This window comes from Hyalella azteca, unplaced genomic scaffold, assembly GCF_000764305.2.
Source record: "Hyalella azteca isolate HAZT.00-mixed unplaced genomic scaffold, Hazt_2.0.2 contig5294, whole genome shotgun sequence".
NCBI classification, from domain to species: Eukaryota; Metazoa; Arthropoda; class Malacostraca; order Amphipoda; family Hyalellidae; genus Hyalella; species Hyalella azteca.
The window spans coordinates 84,005-97,176 of NW_025935488.1; the positions used below are offsets into that span (position 1 = coordinate 84,005).

General features: G+C 40.9%; 1 protein-coding gene across 4 annotated transcripts; it reads right to left on the reverse strand.

The window, feature by feature from the left end:
• Window positions 1-2,473: 2,473 nt before the first annotated feature.
• On the reverse strand, window positions 2,474-12,816 carry LOC108666579 (GTPase-activating protein skywalker). Of its 4 annotated transcripts, XM_018153485.2 has the most exons (14): window positions 12,676-12,816; window positions 9,622-10,211; window positions 9,225-9,407; window positions 8,779-8,997; window positions 8,209-8,356; window positions 7,597-7,782; window positions 7,281-7,405; window positions 6,897-7,007; window positions 6,326-6,496; window positions 5,575-5,826; window positions 4,450-4,533; window positions 3,435-3,539; window positions 2,940-3,232; window positions 2,474-2,705 (listed from the first exon to the last, which is right to left on the reverse strand). In XM_018153485.2, the coding sequence occupies exons 1-14, from the start codon at window positions 12,689-12,691 to the stop codon at window positions 2,558-2,560; spliced, it is 2,631 nt and encodes an 876-aa protein (XP_018008974.1). In that variant the 5' UTR covers window positions 12,692-12,816; the 3' UTR covers window positions 2,474-2,557. The 4 variants fall into 4 exon arrangements, with proteins under 4 accessions (XP_018008974.1, XP_018008975.2, XP_047736312.1 ...); XM_018153486.2 differs by lacking the exon at window positions 12,676-12,816 and having other exon boundaries at window positions 8,218-8,356; window positions 9,622-10,478; XM_047880356.1 differs by lacking the exon at window positions 12,676-12,816 and having other exon boundaries at window positions 9,622-10,477.
• Window positions 12,817-13,172: the final 356 nt, after the last annotated feature.

A 13,172-nucleotide genomic window follows, 5' to 3' on the forward strand; every position in this document is an offset into this window, starting at 1 on the left:
ATCCCACCCTGCTGCCACTATTTGCAATGGCGTCATCCCCTAGATAAAACCCTTAAAATCCTGGGCGTCACCTGGAATAAGCATTTCACTTTCTCCCCTCATGCAAGAGCCATCGCCACGCAAGCGACGGGTTCTCTTCGCATCCTAAAAGCCATAGCTGGTACCAACTGGGGCTTCTCCAAGGAGGACATTATTGCCACCCAGAGAGCCATCACGCGCCCAATCCTCAACTACGCGGCCCCCATCTGGTACCCTGTGTCCTCACGTACAGCAGTTGCCAGCATGCAGATAATACAAAACACTGCACTGAGACTAGCCACCGGCTGCCTCAAAATGGCCCCGATCTCCCATCTTCACCAGGAGACCGGCGTCCTCCCATTAGCCGCGCATCTGGATCTGGCTTGTGCCCAGTTCCTCGCCAGCGCCCTCCAGCCCTCCCATACCTCATTTCGTATCGTTTCTGCCCCCCTGGGGACCGCCACATGAAAGCCTCCATTCAGTCGAGGTTCGGTCACATGGTCACACCATTCTTTGGTAATGGCATGATGCCTGCCGGTGCCTACGGAGAGACTAAGCGGTCCCTCCGCAGGGAGATCGCCTCCCGCGTTGCGGCGACTGACGCCATAAACGCCGTACTTGCAGCCACACATTGAATCGTGCTAGCGAGCCTGAAGAGAACCCTAACCTGAATCCCTATTATAAAATTTTGCCAGCGCAGCACATTATTAGATGGTATGGAGCTGGCGACGTCGTAGAAAGCGACAGAAAGACCAACTGAAACTTAATTTAGACGAGTCCTTTCAGAAACTATCTACTAGAACAAATCGCTTTAATACACGTAGCATTTCATTTATCTGCTGATTTATGGGCTTAGATTAAAAAGCAGCGGTGGCTGAGATGGAGTTGGAAACTCTTATTTTTGTCAATGCGACCCATCTTAGAACTAATATGCTTCAAGAATAGAAATGCATTATGGCAAAAATAAGCCCAGGGTGCAAGTTAATGTCTGAAATCATCAACTCCGAAATGAAAGAAGAGGTTCGTTCGAAGACATAAGAAGTCGAGGAAAGATTCGTCTAGCTTGCCTATTCGCAGGATACACGATTAAAATGGGACAGGAAGATAAAAAGTCGGACTAAGATTTATTAAACAAAAATACTGGCCTCCTTCAGCACTCAGAAGCGCTCGACGCCAGAAACAAACAAAATGCTGTTAACATAACAGATCCAACGTAACCTTTGTACAACGTGGCTCTTAACGTAAAACATAAATAATAACTAACTTAGGAACTGGAATGTAAAACAAATATCTACAAAATATTCAAGCAAGTTAAGCCCAAGTTCACTTATTTAAAAAAACACTAGCATTCTATGCGATCAAAGTAATCGATAAACAGCATAAAACATTACTAACTACGCACGTATAACACTATAAACCCTGAAACACGAAAAAAATCCAGACCAGAGCCTGAATCCACTGACTAAAGCACGAGAGGCATCAACTTTAATACAATCAAGCAAATTTTTTGATAAAAAATATTCCGCTTGAATATCGTTATGCTACAAATTTGAAATGAAGCTTTATTTTTACAATTCATAATTCAAATTCAATGAGATTCTTTGAAGCGCATTTCTCTTCACTCACGTGAGCCAAATCAGAGCTCACTAATATTTAATCCCAATATAAAATTACACAAGAACATGTGATTTTAGTCGGAACGCATCTCCAGTTTTCACAAGAATAAGCCAGGTGAGCTTTACTGGATAACTATTATCGCTAAAATTCATGGGACATAAATGAGTAAAAATTGTCCAGGCAATCCAAGTACGAGGACACAGCAGAATGAACACATGGCGATATCAACAGATGATACAAGTTAACAACATGGAACAATAAAAGCTAGACAAGACATGGATAGCTAGTCAACACCATCTCACAGCTGCAGGGTCAAGCTGCTTACTGTCAGTTCTAAATAAACTCATTTAGACATTAAAACATGATTCGCTGTCAGTAATTCGTACGTAACTTCGTCGTTTATTGCTCTTAAGCTATCGCTTGCATAATGCCGAATTTTTTTCAGCTTATCAAATAATCGCCGACTTCAAGTAGTTGCCTAAATATTATTGAAGGCTCACGTCACTATAAACTAGTTCACTCTATAGACACGAGGTTCCTATTGAGCTACACACGTGACGAAACTGATTCACAACACTGTCTGGTGAGCTGCATTTCTAACTATGTCAACATCTAAAGTGGTTAGAAACTATTTTGTCCAAAGGGGATTCGTGAACATTTCTTACTTATAAAGTAAGTATTCCAACATAATTCTCCGTTTAACCGTGACTTAGAAATTGTTCAGCTAACAATAAGTCGAAGAATATAACAGAAGTTATGGATGTGTTCAGTCAAATACTAATGTGGATACAAAAATTTTTTCTTTCCTTTCACTGGAAACAAATTCATTCATTAAGACTACTTTACTCAATAGTTTTTCAAATAAATAACTTAAATATATTTTATGTAATGTATACAATCAGAATAATGTGCGTGAAATGATTTATGCATTGGTGACGTCAATGCCATAAACTTCCACTACTTTGATCTCGAAGTCGCCGGTGGGGCAGAGCGGAGGATTGTCGAACGTCAGGCACTTTTCAGTTTTGCCGAACTGCAACTCGTGGTCCAAGAATAGACCTTGACCATCGCTGCACAAAAGAACACTCATCAGTTGGTAGCTAAAACAAGATACAAGTTTAAAAGCACTGTCCCATTACAATCCTTTAAAAAAAGGTTCCTCCAACATAAAACGGAAGGATCAAAGTATAACAATTCATACTGAACAATGAAGATCTCAAAATTGCAACTATCATGCTCAGAAGAGAATTGGTCTATCGTTCGAATCCTAAGGAAAAATTTTCTGGTAGCCAGTAAGCGCTTACCCGCCACCAACGGTGATCATGTCCTCGTCGCCGTGCATGAAAAGCTCAGCAGAATGCTGGACGCTCGAGAGCGCCGCGTTGTGTTTCTGCTGGGTGATGCCCACCCACTGATGCTTGGCGGGCACGGGCCGTAGACTAAATAGGAATGTCTCCCCGGTGCCGTAGTACGTTTGTTTGTTGCCGAACTCGTCGCGCTTGTTGCGGTTATTCCAAGCCACAGAACAGTAAGCTCCAAACACGTGGTCGCAGGTGGTTCGTACCAACAGTATTGTTGGTTCGTGGTTTTCAACTCGCTGTGATAGAACAGACAAACCTTAGAATTGAAAACTAACTAAATCTATGGTTATAAGTTGCCCTAAGATCAAAATATTGGTTAGTGTGAATATGTGAATTCAACAGGAAAAGGCACAAAAAAGGTAAAAAGTGAAAACAACGAAGTAAAATGAACGACCACAGATTCACGATATCATAAAAATAGACAAAGTTTAGGATTACCTGATAGAAAGTAGTTAAGGACGAGCCATGTTCTTCAGTGGTGTAGAGGAGGCTAGGCTGGTACATGGTCATGCGCACAGGTATCCAGTTCCAAATCGTCAATAACTGAAAATAATAGTTCAAACTTAATTTTCATCGAATTTCGTTTGCTCTAACTAAGAAGACGAATAGTGAATTTAAAGATTTGTCAGGAAAGGAGAACTTGAGTTTTAGAAAAGATAGGTGAATGAAGACTTTTATATCATGACATGAAAATGTCAAATTCCATATTGGGATCCCCAATAAGCAGCTCAATTCTCTTAAATTTTCAAATAACGTGTTAGAGACAAAATTCAACTTTTCACATTTTAAAGTGGAACATAATCACACACTTAATGCGCATAGTAAAAATACGCAGCAAGGTATATACATTCCATTTAAAAATATACATACTAAAAGAGAAGTAGGAAATATTTCAGAACTTAGTATGCAGGAATTAGAAAAAAGAAACCTTCAAGTACAGATTCTCTTAAAAATATACATACTAAAAGAGAAGTAGGAAACATTTCAGAACTACTTAGTATGCAAGAAGTAGAAAAAGCCTTCAAGTACAGATAGAAGTAGAGGCTGAGGAGCAAACAAACCGAAACCAAAGTTAGGATCAAACTAAATTAATGTCAGGAATATCAGAACGCGCAAACAAAAGTGCTACTATAAACACAATTGAGTGCAAAGCAACACGAAGACTCCATGCCGAACTGCTTGCTTACAAGAAAAAACTTAAAAATTTACGATTTATACCATTGCATTGTAGATTGTTTAAATAAACACTTCGTACCGCACCTAGTTAACAATAAGGTACCAATGTCATGACAAGCAGATATTTAGTGGTTGAAAATTTAAGAATATTATTCGAGCAAATTGAGATTTCATGTGTTAATAACTTATTATACACATGAACGTGTGGATGGTAACACCTAAATTATGTTTTGCGTCTGTACAGAAACAATGGGCGAAGCAAGACACTCGGACAAACCTCGTCCATACTAGCAATTTTAGACACCAAGTGGCGGATAGGGAAGTCTCCCAGCGCCCGCGTACGGGGGGCCTGTGGCGTTCCCTTAGCAGCATACAAGAAAGAGAGCAATAACGTTGCATGAATAACGTCTAATATCAGGAGATGAATTATTAGTGTGAAATACTAAACTGGAACAGAAGAGGCTGGTACAATAACCAGAGAACATGCATTCATACGTCAACATGAAGATCAATTAAATCAAACTGAAGTATGTATCGTAGCGGTAATGATTTTTTTTTGGAGATTACGGTACCCCAAGTAATTGGTGAAACGAGATCACAGATGTCAATTACTCAAATGCCGATATGAAATGTCACTAGTTGATTTCATGATAAAATTTCATCCTTAATAGCAGAGGGTTAACTGATGTATCAAGAACAGGCCTGAATCTTGTCACGTGAAAAGAGGTTATATTCATGAACGCGATCACAGATAAGGGTATGCTCAGCACACAACAATTCAGCTCGCATATCTTGCACTGTGAATCGCATAACCTCAACCGAATAATTATGGCGCTACAAGTTCGGATGAGATAAGTAACTATAAAAAGTATGACCAAGACAAATGAAGAGTATTGAGAAGTGCATAATTGAAATGGTAGGAATCATCGAGGCGTAAAGAATATGAAAGCCACTAATTACGCGACATATCGAAAAGACGGCACAAATAGCGAACGAACTAATAATGTGAGAAAGAATGAATGAAGTGATTGAATTAAGACTTTCACTTTAAAATTAGAGCATTAAAAATCATACCTCATCTGTCCCACGGAAATGAAAGGAAGAAAAGTTGTGCAAGTTAGTCCAACACCAATGAGGTATTCTGACCGCTGCATCAAAGTTAAAATTCTGCCTTATTCTGCATCCGGGAAGTTAGTACTACAATACCACATGCGTCTGTTTAGATACCCATTTCAGTAACGAAAGAAGAAGTATCTCCTGGATCTTAATAATTAATGAAGTAATAACATAGTAAGGTATTTAAGAATCCGGTTTGACCGTTAAACAAGACCCCGTATTTTTATGACCGAGAGAGGTAACCCGCAGGCTCCTCGAGTACAAAGAATCTTGCTCAGTTCCTCACCTCCTTGAGGTTAAGCGTGCGGGAGACCATCTGAACATCAGCCTGCGAGGAGGCATTTGGGAGCCCCTCCAGAGACACGGCTCTGTTCATGCCAGTCATGTTCTCGTGGGTGCTGGTCGCGCCCTCAGCAGTCTCTGAGACCGTGCCGTGGCGCTTGAGGCTGTGTTCTGTCTTTAACATCACTTTCTGAATCTCTGCTTTGCTCAGAGCGCGAATGCCGAACGCAGTCTTCAAAAGTTTAGCTGGTGATGCCTGCGTGTGGAAATTCATGTATGAGGATTTCTGGTATTGAATTTACCGAGTTTCTTCAGAAAAATTCCTTGGTCTACAATCATGTTAGGAATAAAAACAGGATTCTCATGAAAATGTAGGTGATTATACACAATAATTTAAAAATCAATGATGAAAATTAAAGAGCACAGAAAAGCCTACTTCCGTCTCTTAATTAAACTGGAAAACAGCATTACGGACGATTCAATCAAACAATTGTGTAATAGATCGCACAGTAATTAAAAACTACAAACAAAAAAAAGTAAAAATTGAATACGCGTATGTCAGGTCACTCTGAATCGAAAATTTGATTTCCCAACTTTCTTCAAATCCTCTGCGAACAACAAGTAAGCAAGCACCTTAGACGTCATCAGAAGCATACAACTCGATAGATTTTATGGAATCACTACGCAGATAAGAAAATAGCGAATTTAAAGAGAATAACTCCTACAGGGACTAATCTGCCCGAGTTAATACTGACTGTAATGGCGTGGCAGTATCGTAGCAGGGCCTCGTTGAAGCCCCTGGTGGAGAGGGCGGCAGCAGTGGAAGGATCACGCGTCACCTGACGCATGAACATGTGGAAGATGGCGAGGGCGACTCTCATTAGCACCTTCCACCCCTCCAGCAGAAAGCAATCAACAACACGTATCTGTTACGAATTAATTTCTCATTACAATGTTTCAAAATATATTTTTATGTTTAGAATATCTCAATTATCTCAACACTAAAACAGATTAAATGATTGCGCCAGTAAAGGCAACTAGTATGGTGATTGTGTTAAAATTAAAAGTTTATACGATAAAGAGAAGGGGAAAGATTTCATTTGATGACAAGAAATTTGCAAGAATCTTTAATGAAAAAGTCTAACTTGGAAGGGGATTAATTATTTGTGGATGATGAATCCAAGCAGTTTAAATTCTGATCAGGTAAGAAACTGACATACTACAACGATTCCCTCAAAAAAGCGCCCATTCATCATAATCATAGAATAGAAGGTATTGTGTAAAGCAACAAACTAATATCTTAGGAAGTGACCATAAGAAGCTCACCAAGTGTGGCAGTGGAAGGCCTTCAAAGATCCACCAAAGCCAGTTCTGGAAAGCGACTTCCACTTGTTTGGAGTCAATGCCGAATTTCTCCAAGGTTGAGAATGCGGCGCCCTGAAGATAGAACAGTTAGTTTAGCCACGAAATCTGTACCGAAATGTCAGGTTATTGTTAATATCAAATGCCATGAATATTCGAGTGTAGTTGCACAGATCTTTGCGAATAAATTGCTGGAGAGAAAAACTAATAATCAGCTAAACAATAGAGATATTAAAGGACAATCTAATCATGAGTCAGTTTAAAATATTGACAATTGATTTGAAAGGAAGCAAATCTATTGTTTACAATACATGGCCACCACACAAGAAGTGAGGTAATGAAACTCACGACATGTTTGCGGGCCAACACGAGGGTGGTCCTCCAGCCAACTTCATGGGCGATTTTTGTTTGGGTAGCGAAGGTTACTTTAGCACTGCACACCAACGCTGACAGGCTGTTGTACACGTCTGATTCTGTTGAGAAAAATGACGCAAAAACTTATCGAAATTGTCTACCGTAGCCTCAGAAACGCCAAAAATATTTGAAAACTTGCTTCATTTTCGGTATCGTGAAGGTTCATACACTCAAATCTGAGTGATACAGTTAATAACCGAGAAAATTCACCAATTCACATTTAAGGCAGGTAACTCTACATGGCACACACCTTTCATGTAGAGGAGGAGGGTAGCGGTGAGAGGGTACAGCAGAGGAGCGTGGGTGATGGGAGGATAATAATAAGCAAGAACAGAGATGACGCGAGCGCACGCCGCTACACCATCGCTATTGAGGGCCCTGCCAAGATGCTTCTGGTCCACGAACATGGGCAGCACCACTTGGCACTCGTTTAGTTCTGAAACATTTATTGCAGAAATTGTATAATGCAAGTCATGAAACAACCATTTGAAATATCAGACAAAGATAATGGAAATTATATATTGCGCTAAAAATGCAAGTGTTAGCAAAATCAATTCAAGGGTCAACTATAAGAAAGAATTGTCTTCAACCGCGAATTTCTAGATGTGAAAGCTTGGGAATATCAACACAAGTTAAAAAATGAGGCTTATAAAAATGAAAATTTCATTAAAATGCCAAAAAATATGCTACATATGTCGAGCATCGTCAGTGAGGTCGCTACTAGGGGAAAAAAACTCCCAGAAAGTAAGAATTGGCATAAAAAGGGATGAGAAGTCAGGAAGAATCACATGCATTGAAGAGTAGAAGACCCGAAAATAACGAAGAGTTAAACCAAAGTAGGACAAGGTACACAAGTGTTCACCTTTGGTACCGTAAATTTGCAAGAGAGTGTCGTAATAGAACGAGTCGGAGAACTGCTCGGAAGTTTGTCGCTTGCAGAGCTCCTTCCAGAGGGCGGGCCGAGCTGGGCACGTCACTGAGCCACCAGCGCCGCGCATCAAAGACTTCGCCTGTTCGGATAACAATACGTGATGGTAAAGCGGCATATTTTCATGATCAACAGATTATATTACACTATTTAAATTACTTGACACTGACATTTTGCATTACAAGATATTTTACACAACATTTATACCGGAACCCTGTGCAGCAATCACAGGCTAAAATAAGTTCTAATTTTTGAGTGATAATGTTGTTATTCAACAAGCTCGTTATCATGTGCAGATCATATAGGTACGGTACAGCGTCCATACGACCTATACCTATTATATATTATGCAATATTTTATTAACCTGCTGTACAGGATATTGGAACCAAGCTATAATTTTCCTAGTTTCAATTTGTCTCACAATGCTGTCTGAGAACGTATATTTGTTACAGAGCGCTAAAACAAAGACAAAATCATACCCTAAACGACGTCACTTCGACTAACCTCTTTTTCTTTGCCGCTCAAGAGGAGTTCATTGAGCTCCTCAATGGACGGCAGGTATGCAGCATCAGCGGACGCGTGCGTGAGGGCGGACGACGGGATGCACGACACGTCCACGAAAGGTGAGAAGGGCGCCGGTATGGCACCCCCGAGGCCCCCGGACTGCTGTAGCTCTTGTGAGCCTTCGATGGTCATTTTGATGATATTGCTTAGGAATTTCACCTGCAAGTAAGAACCATTTTAGTAGAGTGGTAGTACAAATTTCACATTTTGAACATGATTCCTATCAATAGGAGGAATTGTAGACAATATTGCCCTCGAATGGGCTGCTTGAGACACTAGGAGCTATTTAACAAGAAAAAAGTGCCGATGTCGGGCTGTAACTGCTTTGCATTTGCAATCTATGTTTTGTAAATAAACTTATTTAACAATGATTCATTCATACTGACCTGCTTCTTTATCTCGACTAGGCGCTTTTGTTTGTTGCTGTTGAGTCCAGGCCACTTTATGAGGGAGGGGGGGAACGCTGCCGCTGGGATGCCACGAGCGTTGGTGCAGTTGCGAGACTGAACGTCAGATGGCAACGACGCACGGATTGGCTCAGCAGGGAGCGACTCTTCACAGGCGAGAATCTGCAAAATATTTTATTTGTAGGTATAAAAAATTGAAATGAATTCTATCTTACCAATACAAAGTGATTTAAAAATATTGGTTTCTGGCTCTCACATCACAGATTCCATCTAGTACTTTCACGCGAGTGAGTATTGACGGTTTTATTCCTCTTAATTCCATTCAATCGTATAAAAAATAATCTCAGCCCTATTAAGCTATATTTGATCAGCTCACCTTAGGGACCGACTCGTCAGCGAAATCAGCAGGGCTGCTCCAGTCGAGTACAAGTTCTTCGTTCTTAATTGCCTGGAGCCTCTCGTTGATGAGGGCGGTAGCACAGCTTACGAGATCCTCAGAATTTATGTCGCGGGCTTGAGCTTCTGCGATGAACTGATCGACGGCTTTCATATGCAAAGCATTCGAGTTCTTGCTGCGATTTCTGCGACTGGAGTTCCTGGTACTACGGCGGGCTCTGGAGTTGGTAATATTAGCCGAGGAGTGGTTGGGAACAGCGTGAGCTTTGAGGCGAGAGGACGAAGATGGTCTGTAGGATCTCCTGAATGTGTGGGAGTTGGGCGCGTCCTCGTGGGAGAGGCCGGCCAAGTCTTCCACTGAAGACCAGAGGCCCTGGGACTCGTCTGGTTCGTCAGCAGGATCAGAGGATTGACAATGAACAGAACTCAGCCGTGATCCATGAGCGTACTGCGGCGAGTGGACTTCATGACGGCGGAGAAGTGATCGAGGAGTACGAGTAGAAGCTTGTGACGATGTCGACGACAAGGACGAGGTCCACCCGTGATGAGTGAGCTTAAAGCCTCTTGAGGCTGCAAAGGCACGAGGATAAATGTAAGCAATCATATCGTAGGAAAACATCTTGACGTGCCGAGGATGGATCTTGAGAAAAAAATATTTGTAAAAACCTCGGAAAAAATATGTGAAATACCGCACGGTTATGATTAGCTCTTGCAAACTCGTGAAAGGTACAACTACGCACAAATGCGGTATAACAAAATTTCACAACATAACACCAACTGAACTACAACGCCACTTGTAAACAGACGCAATTCAGTAAATTTGCACAACAGCCTCGCGACCTTTCACTGCGACACTCTGATATAAACTGACAGTCCACAATAATCGCGCGTGTGACATCTATCATTATCAGTCTAGAGTACAGTAGGTACCTACGTGATACCGAGTCGCTGACTTGAACAGTCAAAGCGGTTAGGCGTTGAAGCACTGGCATGACACTAATCAAAACTATTCGCATCAATCACAATTTGTGATTACAGAGAGAAATTAATTCATATTGCTGGTCATTAATAATAGGAGTCTTCAATACAACTAATAACACGCTGCACTAATGATAATAAAAATCATCATTATTCCCAGTTTGTGTTCTTTTTATGTGCACTCAAACCATTTATGTCAATGAGGTAACTAATTTACTATTAATTACTCAAAAGTTTGCGATTATTTGCAACATTTGCATGCGCGCGCCGCTCATGCAGGCGAGTGCGCAGAAGGCGAAGGCGCGCGGAGAAAGTCAGGCGCGGGGGAGTCCCCGCGCGCCGGAACAATGGACGCGCCGCGCACAAAAAAAGTTTAGAGCAAAAAGACGCTGGCGAGTGCGTTCATTGACGAGCAGTTCGAGAGCAGCATTAGCTGAACGCGAAGCTCGCTACTCTTAAAATAATCACTCTGTCTATTCGCACTGAACGGAATAACCTTGTTTCAATTAAAATGATTTAATTGCCATGGCAGGTACATAACGATTTACCTAATCATTTCATAAATAGTTTAATGTACTTAAATACAAAGAAACTCAAACAATTTTCAACTTCTCAAAACAATTTTCCAGTAAAATATATGAAACTAACTTCGCGATAGAATTTCATGTCCGACTGAGTCAAGGCCGAAACTCCACTACTTATACTCATTAGCGAATTCACAACATCATAAATAACTGATCAAGACCAAATCAATCCGAGAATGCAAGAGAACAGTTACAACACATCTGTCAAGGCACTGGAACAAAAAACGACCACATGCAAATCCCTGGCGGCAACAAGGAGACACTGTACGAGCTGCCGCTGGTTGAGGGTCGTACACGCAGCGCTCGGGGAACTACCGCCCGCCATAAGATCTCGCCTACCTGCACGCAATCAACACCCCTGCCCCCCTACGTGTTCTTCGCTGCCCTCCACACCCCTGTAGTGAAACATACTCCCTCCTTTGTCCTTACAACAACCTAACCTAGCCTCCGCCAAGAAGGAGAAGCCAGGTACACGATGATGAAACCCCCCATGGTGAAACTTTAGGAATGATAGGAGACAGGAGAGCAATATTTAATTCGATAAATCGGTACAATATGAGCATTCTCTTAAAAAGATCATTAACAGAATCGCTGCGACGGTAGTTATAAAAACTGTGGAAGCTTCAGGAAAAAGGAAAAAAATTGCACTAAAAATGCGATTCAAATTATTTATGTTTATAGAGCTGTGGTCAATGGTTGAGACTCAAAAGATTGATTGATATTCTACAGGAATTTTCCAACTATACGGCTGAACACACGGTAGTATGCTATCTAAAGCCATATTATATAGGAGAACACGCCATTTCTAGTTCGATCTTTAGTAATGGTAACATTTGTGCTGATAAAACTACCAGATAAATCTTTTCCATTCACTTTAATAGCGAGTAAATTATCAATACTGCATAGAACGTTAGATGAAGGATAAAATATCTGTAAAGATACCTGATGGAAGTTTTTTCCATATACAAGGTAAAATTGTAGCAAAATATTGAGCCCAAAGAAGGTATGTCTATAAGTGTCTAACGTAGAACTGAGCGACTGCAAAGAGCAGTGCAATTCGTAAGACATACACAGCGGCGCTCAGCTCCTACCGAACAATACTTGCTGGCGCTGCAACAGAAAATTAAGTACCAACATTAAAATGTTACAGGCAGGCTTTAGTTGTATAGCTCACTCCGAGCGCATGACGCAATCAAATGAGCTAGTACGAGGCAGTTGAATTAAATTGCATTACGTGATTTAATTAACCGTAGATAAGGCATTCCGAATATGTGCATATGAAAACCAACAAAAATTGCAATGGTATATTTGTCACCATGCCCTTGAATGATTTGTGTTAAATTTCTTAAAATGCCGCCCATTCTTCAGTGCAAGCGATTCTAGATTCAAGAAAAATTCCAATTTACTCAATATAAAAATAAATTCAATTTTGATTCAACAACTAAAATAGATATTTTAGGTAGAAAATTTACCTTCTTCGGCAACCATGATGAAGCTTTTTTCTAAATAATTTATAACAACTCAGGAGAACGGTAATGTTCAGGTCGTAATTGGACAGTAACAAAGCACGGCACATCAGCTCGTGGCACAGGTACATGAACAGGACGAGAGCGCGCGCTCAACTGATGAGCGGTCATGTGAGCGGCGTCTTAAATAGGCAGAGCGCCGGAGCTCAACGACGTGAAAGTGACGACGATGGTTACTCGTCGCATAATGATAACTATATGTCATCGATTGATTTTCTTGGATATTTCTTGAATGACGATCTGAGGCATAAAAAGCACGGCTCTTTAAACCAAATTTTTTTCAAATTAAATCATCAAGGTCACACAACTCACAAGGTCACAATTCAAACACAAGGTTTGAATTATGGCATTGTTCGAATTGATTTAGATATATGCTTCCACGCTGAAGTCTTTTAAGCGTAAGAAACGAAAAGTGTTCAAACCTTCATATAAGCACATAAAAA